The 13,015-nt window shown below is 54.3% G+C and overlaps 1 protein-coding gene across 1 annotated transcript; it reads right to left on the bottom strand.

The window, feature by feature from the left end:
- Positions 1-10: 10 nt before the first annotated feature.
- Positions 11-9,149, bottom strand: SLC12A3 (solute carrier family 12 member 3). The gene is given in 26 exon segments (XM_059857685.1): positions 11-170; positions 466-533; positions 644-779; positions 870-956; positions 1,252-1,363; positions 1,536-1,637; positions 1,803-1,871; positions 2,054-2,136; positions 2,278-2,384; positions 2,568-2,708; positions 3,261-3,372; positions 3,790-3,889; positions 3,967-4,122; positions 4,217-4,318; positions 4,419-4,542; positions 4,767-4,874; positions 5,166-5,320; positions 5,658-5,742; positions 5,990-6,120; positions 6,374-6,485; positions 6,671-6,781; positions 6,993-7,132; positions 7,279-7,374; positions 7,512-7,587; positions 7,799-7,990; positions 7,992-9,149. Coding segments are annotated over 26 exon segments (3,369 nt in total). The 5' UTR covers positions 8,514-9,149; the 3' UTR covers positions 11-28.
- Between the last annotated feature and the right edge of the window lie 3,866 nt (positions 9,150-13,015).

The following is a 13,015-nucleotide window of genomic DNA, read 5'->3' as shown; positions in this document are numbered from 1 at the left end:
TCCCAAGTCATCAGGAATCCAGGAGGTTTTATTGGCAGTAAAAGGTCAACACGTTCTCTTGGTTTCCTCGGGTGAGGATGATGGGGGGTCTCAGGTCCTGAGAGAGGGTCTCAAGCCAGGCCATGTAGAGGGAGCTGGGGCAGCGGCCCTTCCTACCGATGGGCGGGGTGCTGCGGCACAGCGAGGAGGGGCGTGGGGCAGGGCCGGCACCGAGCCCCGCCACAGCCCCTTTCTCAGTCCACTGCAGGTTATTTCTCTTAAAAGGGGCAACACCACATCCTCCCACCCGGCAGGACCCAAGCTGGAGCCCTTGGTGTCTTCCAGGGGCTTTTCCCTGTAGTGCAGCACTCTGACCAGAGAATTAGGGTGTCTGTGCAGGACCTCCCCACCTAGGGAGGGGTGAACATCCCGAGGTACCATTCCCATGGGGCAAGAAACAGGCGTGAGGGCATTACTGGCACCTACATGGCTATGAGTGCTGCATCCCGCGAGTAATCCAGCAAAATCTCGTTCAGCCTCACTTGTCGGAGTGACTGTGGAGCAAAGAGCATCGAGAAACACAAAATAATGGTTTCCAGAAAGACTGAATTTTGTCTAAAAAGCAGGAGACCCTTGGCAGGAGCTCTCCTGGCACTGGTGCTACCTTGGCTCTGTTTTTATCGACCTCCTCATCAGAAATCTTCCAGGGACAGCCCTGTCTCATCTCATTCACTGTGGCCTCGTCTTTGAAGCCATCGTTCAGCCTGAAGGGAGCGATGAGCTCATCAAATCTCTTGATGCTGCAACACAAGCAGACAGTGCCAAGGAAGAGGGTCTGGGCAGGTTTGGAGGTGCTGTGGGGGCACGGGGAAGGGAAGGGGGGTGGTTACTGCTCTGGCCGGGGTTTCTGGTTGATGTCAGGGAGGATGTGGACCTCATGGAAGCCAAGGCGGAACTTGCTCAGTAGAGAGACAATCCTAATGGAGGGAAAAGGACATAATTTCCCAAAGTTAGCAGGGAATGGTAGCTCTGACAGGGGCCTGCCACAGCAGAGAACCCTGCTGCTGGCCTCAGTTTGCACTTTAGGTTTTCCCACTCTGCAGCCACATTGATTTCCAGAGAAATGAGGCAGAGCAGCCAGGTCAGAGTTCACAGATCCCATTATGGCAAAGATGGGAGAGCTCAGCAGGATGGGAAGCAGCTTGTGTCACCACCCACAGGAAAGTGGCAGTGGCCAAGTGACTAAGAGCTGCAGTGGCCACCAGCACTTACGCCTTCCTCTCCTCATCCATCCTGTTGATCTGCCCACCGACAAACACCCGGATTTTGCACTTTGCCCACCGCTTCTTGCGCCCCAGGAGGTAGGGGATGAGCAGCGTGAGACCTGGCCCCAAAACACCGGGTGGGAGATGCAGCAGTGACCCCAGGCTCACCAGTGCTTCACTGGTGCCAAAGGCCAGGGATGCCCTGGCCCATTTGGCAGGACTGAGCCCTCCTGGGCACTGCAATGGAGGTGCTGGGCTCACATTATCTGGACAGATGGAAGGTGAAGGTACCTCCATCATCAAAGAGCCAGTAAATGTCAATGGTCTTCTTGCCCTGCTTGCTCTGGAAGATGGTGCTTGCCTGCTGCTCACTGGCCAAGGCGGCGGGGTCCACTGCTGGGGCAAGAGGGTCCTGGTGTCAGCAAAGGGCACCACCAGCCACAGATTAAAGGCATCACTTCTTCCTGGTCCCAGCCCTGCTCCCCAGGGCTTGAAACCCCCACCGTGCCTCAAAATAATCCTCAGAGCTGGGGATGCTCTAGGTGGTCACCAACTTACCTGTGCCTGGGGCTGCTCTGCTGCCAGTGCCATTCTTGGGGTGCTCTGCTTCCTCGAACGTGGGGTTAACTGAGGAGGGAGGAGAAGAGCAAGGGCAGCACAGCAGTGCCTCACTGTCCCCATCCCCATGGATCCCAGCACAGGAGTGATGTCCCGCCAGGACTGTGGCCTTTGTCTGGGGACATGGTGCTGGCTGGCACATCCCACAGCTGCATGTCTCTGTGCATCCCCGGCTGACCAAAGCCACTTACCATGTGCCTGCAGCACTCGGGAAACATTCAGCCCTTCCTTCATCCGCATCAAGCACACGCCGTACTTGAAATCGAACGCGTCGCTGGAGGGAGGGAGGAGAAGGCAGTTAATGGAGGGGGCACTGTCAACCCAGCTGGACCCTGCGCACGTGACTGCAGCCATCAGTGGGGCCACCAGCAGGTGCCAGTGTCCCCAAGAGGTGGAGGAGCCAGTGCGGCCGTACTGCAGGATGCCCACGTAGTCCTCCAGGCTCTGTGGGGATGCCGTCCGCCAGTTCCTCTTGTAGCCCAGCACTAAGATGTTAGGTCTCATCTTCCCGAGGCCAGCAGCCTACGGATAGATGTCCCCATGAGACCCCTCTGCAGGGACAGACGGACACAGGTGGTGTCAGTCCACTTCATGGGGGAGCAACAGAAAGGGGGATGCCTGGAGATCATGGAGGGAGGTCAGAGCTCCCCCAGGCCGTGACAAAGAGGAGGGACCCTGCTGCTGGAAGGCCAGTGATGGCAGTACCTGGATCAGCATTTGGACGCCACTTCTCAAATCCTCAGCCACCACATCTGTGTAGAAAGCCTTGATCTTCCTCTTCATTAGCCACTTAGTGTGGCCATCTGCCATCAGCCGGGACTCTGGCATCTTCTGCTTCCGTGGGCCCTGCAGGAATCAGGAGCAGGAGCTCAGGCAGCCCCTTCCAACTGCAACAAGTCTTGCCACCAAGAACTTCTAGCTCCTCTCTTCCCAAATCGTTGGCAAGAGGTGGATGTAACCACTGCACACATGGGAGGTTGCAATCACAGCCAAGAAAAGCAGTGAATCCAAGGAGTCAACAGTCAGTGCACACAATCCCAACAGTCCTGTGGGTGCTAATGAGCTGGTTCTTACTGCACCCAATTACTCTGGAGACTTTAGGGCTGCAGGACCCCCCTGTCCTCTGAGCAACTACTTCCTCTTTCCAAATCTTCTGCAATTAATTGGCAAAGGGAAGCCATAAGCCCACAGGGACATCCTGATGCTTCACCAATATTGCTTAACAACCCAGAGAGGCTTCCAGTTGACACATTTCATCATGCAGCAGCACACAAGTAGGCACATTTCAACATCCACCCTGTGACCCCACCAGGATACAACTGGATTTCGCAGCCCACCACCCACTGGTGGCCAGAGCCCCCAGGATAAGGAACCAACCAGTTTCTGCAGGTGACTCACAATCAGCACGTTGCCACAGAGCATCAGGCTGAGGTTCTTGGTGAAGGTCCCCACAAAATCCACCAGTGCCGGGCGGAAGTTGGGGGGGCCAGTCAGCACCAGGCACTGCGGTCTGCAGGCAGGGGGAGAAGGGAGTGAGGAATAGTACTTTGGAGGCATCCAGCCTCTTTGGATTGTGCCATGTTTCTTCTCCCATGCTTGTCCAGTGGCCATAGGGAGCATCTTTGGAATGAGAAAACACTATGTGGCCTGAGGCTCCAGTCTCACTCTTTGGTCTTTTTATATCAGATGACACCAATGTGTCTGTGTCTGCCTGGTATGGAGAGGAAAGGGTTTGCCCAGAGTTCTACCTTAATGGCACACACAGGGGATTTTGGAGACAGACACATTTTGCTGTAGCTGCTGGTTACTGAAGGTGGTGGTGATGGTGTGGCCATGGGCACCATGCCTCCCTGGGTTTACTGGAGGCAGGAGCTGGCTTTTCATCCCACTCCCTCCAGGCCCAGCACTGCAAATGAGCTGTCCTTGCCTGTAGTTCTTGATGTGCTCATCCACTTCACTCAGCCCCACTGAGTAGTTGAGGGCCATGTTGTAGGAGCTGGCTTGCATGGAGGAGCCCCAGTTGACATCTGCATGAGGAAGGAGGATTAGCAACAGGGCCAGACACCTTCTGGGGCATTGCTGGTGCCAGGTTACCACCACCCACCTGGCTTTTTGTAGAGGACATATCCCAGGAGGAAGATGACGATGCCGAAGGCAATGAGGGCTGCCCACCAGGTCAGCAGGAACATGATCACCACTGAGACAGCCGCTCCAAAGAGAGCAGTCCACTTGCTGTAATACCGAAAGGAGGGTCGCCAGCCTGCACGCAAACACACACAGCGGCCGCTGCCGGGAGGGGGAGCCGCACGGGGAGCCGGCCGCCGCAGGGCACGGCGTGGCGTGGCACAGCCCACCTGGGGAGTTGGTGATGGAGGCGTGGAAGCAGCTGAAATTGATGAGGGCATAGGAGCAGAGGAAGAAGTTGGAGATGATGGGGGCGATGGCATTGAGCTCGGCTGTGGGCAGAGGAGAAAGAGAGTGAGCTGTCAGTGGTGGAGACTGAGCCACCCTGCTGGTGGCAAGCTGCAGGAGGATACTGGGACAGCAAGCACTTACCGATGAGGATAAAGCCAATGGCAATGACATAGGTGAGCATGTAGCCACGGATGGGCTCGCTGTTCCTCCCATAGCCCTTCCCGAAGAAGCCAATGAGAGGATAGAGCTGGTCCTTGCAGAGACACTGCAGAGAGAGACACAGTGGGGACAGCAGGCTTTGCCAGGGACATGCTGTGGTGGCTTCTGTATCCGTAAGAGCAAGGGCCAAACTGGAGCCATGCCCTGTGTTGACAGCAGCATCCTCCTTGCCCCAGGGCTGCTCACGGATGCAGAGCCCTGCACCAAGGAGCATCACCCACTGCTGAGCTCAAGGAGAGGAGCTGGGGTGTGCAGACACCACCTCCTCACCTGGAAGACTTTGGGGGCTGAGACAAGGCAAGCCAATGCTGAGGAGAGGGTAGCGCCAAAGATTCCTGCTGTAATGAGGGGGCCAAATCCAGACACCATGCTCATGCTCTGTATGAAAACCAGGGGATCAGCATCTCTGGTGCACCCCTGAGGGATTTCCAGCCCCAGGCCCCATCCTGCTGCATTTCCTTTAACATTATCTAGGCAGCAAAGTCCAGCCACATCCAAAAGCCCACTCCCTGGTGCCCTCCTGTTAAAAAATGGCTGTTTCAAGAGCATGGGAGCCACCCAGGATGGCAGGGAGGTGCCAGGCATGCAGCTGCCCTGGGAAAGCCATCCATTACAGCACAAACCTGGCCAGGAGCAGGAACAGGGGCTGGTCATGGTTCTGAGCAGTACCTGGTAGTAGTTGCTGAGCCCATATCGGCAGCTCTGCTGTTGGGTGCAGGCAGTGAAGTTCCAGCCAAAGCTGCAGGGCAGTCCCTCACAGCCCGGCGAGCCCACGGCCACGCTGTCGTTCAGGCTGCCTGAGGCATCTCGGACCACACAGGCACCTGGGGGGACGCACAAGGCTAGAGCAGGGCTGGCACCTCTCCACGGTTTCAGGAAGCCCAGCCCCACATCCCATTGCCTGTGACAACTCCCAAGTCCCTGCCATGGGGCTTTGAGCAATGCCAGGAGCTCCACTGCCCACCCAGGATGACTTTGTCCCACATGGGGGTAGGAACAAGGTCTGGCACCTGTGGCACTCACACAGGGATATCAATGCCGGTGTCCACAGCTTGCTCCTGGCTCCTATGCACCTGCATCCTCCCAAGCCACCCATTTTGGGCAGGGCCACCCCACCCACCCAGCCCCCTCACCCACTGCACCTGAGGATGTGCTGCTTACCAATGGTAGCGGAAAGCACCAGGTAGGACATAGTGGTCCAGAAGATGGCCATCAAGGTGCCCTTGGGGATGGCCACGGCAGGATCCTGCCCAAAGGAGTTGCAGAGATATGTAAGGCAGTTTTCCAGCAGCAGTGCTAATGTAGGCAGCTTATTTGTGGCTGCTGTACAGGGGGAATTTTAATTCACTGTATCACAAAGCCACAAAGCATCTCCTGGCCAAGCCCGAAGTTTCCATAAGAAATAAAACAAAGTCTAACAGTTGGATCAAAATGAAAGCCCCTGGGAAAATAGGGCTTGAACCCTGAGAAACACTGGCTCAGTCACAACCCACCTTCAGGTCACCTGAAATGTTTGCCCCAGCCAGGATGCCGGTTGCGGATGGGAAGAAAATGGAAAACAAGCCAAAGAAGGAGCCCTCAGGTCCACGCCAGTTGGGCACAAAGTTCTGAGCAAAGATATCGGCTGGGGAGGAAGCAGAGGAGAAGCATTTGAGGCCTCTTGGCTACTTTTTTCCTGGCTAAAGCACCTCAGCACTGGCTGGGGGCACGGTGCTGATGGCAGGGACCCCATGGGAGGGGACACTATGCTTTTAATGACATCGCTCAGCAAGGAGCACCTTCCTGTACCAAACATCTCCCCAAACTGCAGCAAAGAGCCAGGCTCCAGAGATGCATTTGGACCTGCTGAGAGCACCCCCAGCCTGTGGTGGACCCACCTCGGTAGCTGAAGAAGCCCTTTGCTTGCTTCTCAGCAGTGGCTGGGATCACTGTCCCCACCAGGTAGTTAATGAAGGAAACCAGGATGACCAGGAAGAACAGTATCTGTGCCTGCCAGACCAGAAAGAGCCAGCTGAAGAATTGGGTGTTTGGGCACAGAAAGAATGACAAATGTATTAGGAGAAACCCATGCCTGTTTTTGGGGAGCTACAGGCATCCTCTGCTCCTCAGATGCCTGGTGGCCAGCAGGGACAACTCTTATCAGCCCAGGAGAAAAATGTGAGCAGGAGGGTTACCTTGGCCTCCCATTCCATGCCAGCCAGAGAGATGCCCAGCAGCACCGTCACAGTGATGACCCCAATGATTCGGATGTCATTGGTGGGGTCCACGATGAGGGAATTGTGCTCCTGAGGAAGGGGAACTATTCACAACACAGAAATAACTCTCTTCCTTACAAACCATTGTTTTTTCTGTGAGTTTTAGCAGCCACTGTTTAATTATCAGTGGTCCAATGATAATGCAAATATTGATAATCTACACAGGTTGTGCAAGGAGAGGGTGGGGATGGAGGAGTAGGGGGGACATTGGGACCCAGAGGACACAGAGCTGCTCTCTTACCTGCAGCAGGTCCCGGACAGTTTCAGCAAAGCCCACTGTGTGCATGGCCACGGCCACGGCGTTCGCAAAGGCGAAGATCAGTCCGATGGAGCCGCCCAGCTCCGGCCCGAGGCTCCGCGAGATAAGGAAGTAGGTGCCTCCTGAGGCAGGAACACCCCATGGCATTACTGCTTCCCCCACGTTTTTGGGGCTCCCCCACACCTCACAGCCCACACCAGGAGTTCACATCCATGGGGCAGCCCCAGGACAAAGAAACCCCTGGAGTGGCCAGGAGGGAACACATTACCTGACTTCACTTTGCCATTGGTGGATATGGCAGAGATGGACAAGCCGGTTATGGTGGTCACTGTCACAGACATGAGGATGATGAGCCATGTCAGGGCTGTGGGGAAAGGGCATTGCTTCACTGCTGTATCCCCCAGCCTCCCAGCCATCCCTAGAAGTCCCACCAGCCCCAGGTGTCTGGGTGATGATGGACCCAGTGCCACTGTCCAGCCCACAGTGAACCGCAGCACCCACCGATTCCTGCCTGGGCGGTGATCCAGGGCAAGCGCAAGTAGAGGATAACTCCCCAAATATTCAGCATGCAGCGGATCTGAGGGGGGACAGAGGGGAACTGGCCATCAGGGCATTGACACCTGGCATGGCTAGCTCTGCCTCCTCAGAGAAAACCATCCCACCGAGGAGGGCAGGGAATTGCTCAAAGCACATGTGCTTGCAAAAATATAGACATTGGTGAAAAATGCAACAAGGGTAAAATGCTTACAAGGTAGGAGGATGCTCCATGGGGGATGGGTCACACTCACCATGACGCCCTTCACCCATCCAAAGCGGACAGGTTCTGGCACGGAGTCTCTGCCTGGCTCCCCTTCTGCCTCCTCCAGTCCAGCCTCCGGCCCGGCCTCTGGCAGGCCATTGCTGTGCTGCAGGTCAGACACTGGCAGGCGAAGGCGGCTCGGGTCAGGCTGTGGGACGAGGGGAAGGCAGGTGAGGGTGGACTTCAGGCAGCTGTCCCTGGAGAAAATGCTCTGGCTGAACACACAGCTGGAAACAGCTAGATTCTCTGGTTTCTCTCAGGGCTTCCTTGGGGATGTGCAGCTGGCACAGCACCAGTAATGGCACCAAGAGGCAGGAGACAAAGTGACCCACCGCAGACACTTCACAGGGAGCAGAAGCATGGCCAGGGGATGCCAGAGATGCTATGGGTACAGCCAAGCCCTCTGTTACCTTGAGGATGGAGTGCAGGTCAGCCAGCGAGGGCCTGCCCTTCCTGAGGTCGCCCACCCCCTTGCTGTTGGCATAGTGCTCGTAGGCTGGCACCACATCCACCGTGTTGTAGCCGAAGGTCCTGGTGCAGAGGGTGCTGCTGGACAGGTGGGTGGGCTGGACGCTGTCGCAGCTGGACCCCTCAGTGGGTGTGTAGGGACCCCGGCCCCCCTCCTCCATGCCCAGCAGGGTGCTGATGGTGAAGCGGCCGCTGCAGCGGGCTGGGGGCAGATCTGGGATGGGCAGCTCGGCCATTGCCCCTGCCCAGGAGCCTGCCAGGTGGGGGACAGGGTGGAGAGGGGCTTGCTGGCTTTATACCCTGCAAAACCGGAGCGAGGTGACCGGCACACACCCACCACTGATGCTAATAGAGGAAAGGAATCAGCTTGAACCACCCCGAGCTGGTCAGGGGGAAAAAAATAGCTGGAAGGGATACCAAAACCACCATAATGGGCATCACTGCCTCCCAGCGCTCGATGGGGGCAGCGATAACGGATTTGAGATTAAGTCCCAAGGACAGATCAGCAGAGAAATGCAGCGCTGAGTTTGCCTGGGGCCCCAACCCAGGAACATTCAGTTCACAGGGATTTATTATGGAAAAAGGGAGCAAGACTCCCACGCACCCTCACCCTTCCCTGGGATACTGCCCTAGACCCGTCAGATCTCGTAAATCATCCTGGCTGGTCTCCAGGATGCTGCCTGTGGCATTGAGCTGGGCCGGATGTAGGGAGGGGAACAGCGCCTTTATCTCACAGAGAAACCGGGGGGAGGGGGGAGTGTGACATCAAGGGATCTGAGGGATGCTCCTGCTGGAACTGAGATTCCAGGCTGCTGGAGAAGACAGGGTGCACAAAGTAGTGCAAGTCTGTCTGTGCTTGTCCTGGGCCTGGAGCTGGCAGCTCTCAGTACCAGGCAGCAGAGATGCCCATAATCCCACAGCCCCCTTCCCCTCCAGACCCAGGGACAGGGTACCACTGAAGCCCCCATCCCTGAGTTAATAAGCCCTTAAACTCTTGTTCCCATCACACAAAACACGAGCTGAAGCTGTGTGGCCATAACCCCACAGCCACAGGAGGCGAGGACGGGGGAGGATGGGCGCCTCTTACACTCCCCAGCCCCTGTCACATGTGCCACGAAAGCAGTTACAGATAAGATCAGCAAAGACAGCAAACAAGGCCAGCAATAAAATTCGAGGGCAGCCCATTGGAATTTCAGCTCCATGTGGCTTTGCAAGTTAATGGAAAATTGGGCTTGCCTGCCATGGTGCCTCTGGCTGTCTTTGCATTCACACACAAATTGTGACCTGATTTTTGAGGACTTGCTCCAGCCCCCTTGTTTGTGTGAGGGCAGACGGCCGTGATCACCCAAGCCCCGCACAGCTGAGGGCAGCAGCCCGGTCTGCATCCATGCTCAGTCCTCACAGCACTGCAGAGCTTCTCGGAGCCTGGAGAGCAGGGACAAGGGTGAGGTGGGGATGAGGAGAGAGCCTCACCCCAGAACACCTCACACAACAACCTCCACAAAGTGGACACCAGCTTCCTCTCACAACAGACGCACCAGCAGACTCACACCCAGCAGAAGTGGCTTTATTTTAGAACCTCGCTGTTTCATCGAAACCACTGATTTGCCCAAAACAGCACAAATCAATCTTTTAAGTGGGGGGGTCTGTTAAACACAGCACAGTCAGAGATGCTCCAGAAGACACAGGAGGGCTCCAGAGGTGGGCGAAGAGCGAAGCGAGTGGTATGATGCAACCCTGGTGTAGTGAAATAGCCGGATTGTAGGAAGCGCTTGTCGTCGGCCTGATTCACAACACCAGCTGCAGCAACAATACCGGGGCCAGCGGCGCTGGGAGCTGCGGCAGGGAGGGAGCTCTGCAGCCTCCCTCCAGCCCCTCCACTCACACGGAACAGGTGCCAAGTTGTTTCTGCAGGGCTTTCCCTCACTTCCAGCCGATCCCCCAGTGTGTTCCGGATATTAAATGCATCAAATGAACCCAAAATCGAGTTAAGCAGAGCATGGTGCAGTGCATTACACAGCTTCTTTTAAAGACTGCCTAAGTGTTATATCCCAAAAGGCTTTAATGAAGCTTTAATTGACCTGTTTCCATCCCTGTGGAAGAGGGAACCTATCACCCTGAGTGACACAGGACACACGAATGGTGCAGGGGCTCAGCACTGCAAACCCACCGTGCAGAGCAGACTCAATTTCTCAGCACCACAGCAAAGGAAGCCTGGGAAAAGAAAAGAGATGGTTATTCAGCCAGCTGCCAGTAACCTTTCCCAGTGGGAACACACAGGTCATCTCCCATCTATTCCAGACACCATCTCCATCTTTCCAACTTCAAACCCAGAGAGAAAGAGGACAAAAATGCTGGTAACAGGGACATGAACAGAGGCAGTATTTGAGTGCTGCCCCACCCCAGTGACATGGAACTGGAATTAACAATATCCTCTTCTTTCAGGCTGGAAGGAAAACATTTTGCTTCTTTGATAGGCTGGGGTGACAAGGGTCAGGAGAGTAACAAAACCAAAAGAAGTTCATTGAATTCACTTTTTCTGAACACAATTCCTTCAGCTCCTGCAAGGAACAAGGTCCAAGCAGCATCTTACACAAATGCAGTAGCAGGAAACAGTGGTGAACAGAGAAGCCACCTCATTTAGCAGGTCTACTCCAGCCAGAGGGTCTGGAAAACATAATGAAAAATCAGATTGAGATGCAGAATCTGCATTCAGCAGGGAAATTAAAGAAAAGGTAGAGGAGTAGGAATGTAACCCATAGGCAAGTACCCTGACTATGACCAGCATACTCTGGGGTAATGGTGAAAATACTTAAAAGGATTAATTTTGTTGTCTGGACTAGAAAAACCTCACAGAGACAGCTGAGAAGACAGGACCCATTGACTCCAGCTTTCTGACAGTGTTTAGGAGGCCATCAAGGCACATTTCAGCAGTGCCAGTTCCCACAGGAGCTGACTATCTTCCCTTAGCTCAGTGTAGTTTTTACCAGGTTAACCCTGGGCAGAACTTTCAACTCTTTTTTTCCCTACTGGGCTGGTAACAGAGAGCAGAAGTTTACAGCAAGTATTTCTAGTATTTCCCTGCAACTCCCCTGTAAATCCAGACCACATCACTCAGCCCTTGGTCCTTGGAGGAGGTGCAGCTTTAGGAGCTGCTGTGCTGGAATTGTAGCATATGTGGATGTTTCAGAACCACAGAGCCATACAAACTGTGGGACACAGACCTGGAGACTGCCTGTCTCTGCTGCATCCACACCAGAGAAAGGTTGTTACACACTCTCACAGCAAACACTTTTTCACTTTTTCCTCTAATCTCCTGCAGCAACACAAATTTCAGCCATATTTGACTCAGAACAGTGAGTCACCCTTCAGATGCATCTCATCTACCTGGAGGATCTTTAATGCCAGGGATTAGTCCTAAGGTAGGAAAAAGCAGATGAAATTATCCTAAACTTAATTTGTGCTTGCTTTGTGTATAGAAAGCAGAGCCCCACTGACTTAAAGAAGATTTGTCAGTTTTTACTCAGAATGAATTCAGCTCAGATGAACATTGCTGGCTCTGCTGCACACTGTGCACTACTCCCTGTTGTAAAGGGAGTGCATGGTGACACCACCTTTGAACAGACTATACCAAACAAAAGGCACAAGTTTAGTGACACCCCAAAAAACCCTTCTAGTACATAAGCTATTTAGAAAAGGCTAAGCTTGTAAATTAGCAAAGTCAGAGTGGGGGTGCAAAACCTGAGGGAGCAGAAGCTGATTGTTCTCTCCAGCAGAATAAGCATGAGGTGGAGGGAAAACAGGGACATCTGGAAAACCATGGGGGTGCCTTATTCAGCAAAGTACCAGGATTTGCATCAGCATCTGCCTCAAAGCAGCAAAGCCATTGAAGTCATGCAGAGGAGTCAGGTTTGCCAAAGCCAGGCTCAAGCACTGAGCTGGAACCTGCTACTCTGGGGCAGGTGGGAATATGGAGAGGATATAACATTCACCACCTGCACAAACCTAAGGGCAATCAACAAATAATAAATTAACTCCAAATATCTGTGGCACTTCCTGTTTATACCCACAATCTCTTATCTTGATGGAAATGGGGCTGGTCTTACCTTTTCAGGGTTAGTCTCGGGACTTGGACTCCCTGGGGTTTATTGCCCATTTGTCCATCACAGAAGGATCATCTTGGATTTTGAAAGCATGAAATAATTCAGTTTCTAATTAGCTTAAAGAGCAACCAAAGGCTGGAATCACAACCACTGGGCACAAAGAGAGGAAACTATATACAGACATCAACTTTCCCAACACCCAGGAAGGCTGAGAAGCACCAGAAAGCACCTGCTATAGCATCTTCTAAGGGCAGATGGAGAAAAGGTACTGTATTGCTTATAGGAGGTCCCCAGGTTCAACACTGGACATCAGGACATGGCAGTGGGGCAGCATGATAGCTGTCCTGAGCAGGGGATGGGCAAGAGGCAGGAGAACAAGGTCCTGAAATGGCAGCACTAAGAGCTGAGCCCCTTCTGTTCCTGCATGAATGGCAGATCAGGGAGAGGGAATTGCAGTGGGGAAGGTGGCCCTCACCTTTCCCAGACTGCAGCAAACATTGTCCCTCTCTTGCTCAGGTCAGTGGTTGCCTGAGGACAGGTGCAGACTTCCCAGACTCTCTCCTCTATGGGAGGTGATTCCATGCTGGGAGTAACTCAGGGACAGGGGCTGAGCACCAGCAAGGAAAACACAGGAA

This window comes from Haemorhous mexicanus, chromosome 12, assembly GCF_027477595.1.
Source record: "Haemorhous mexicanus isolate bHaeMex1 chromosome 12, bHaeMex1.pri, whole genome shotgun sequence".
In the NCBI taxonomy this organism is placed as follows: domain Eukaryota; kingdom Metazoa; phylum Chordata; class Aves; order Passeriformes; family Fringillidae; genus Haemorhous; species Haemorhous mexicanus.
Note: the sequence above shows the minus strand (reverse complement) of the source record. Positions and strands in the feature narration are given on the sequence as shown.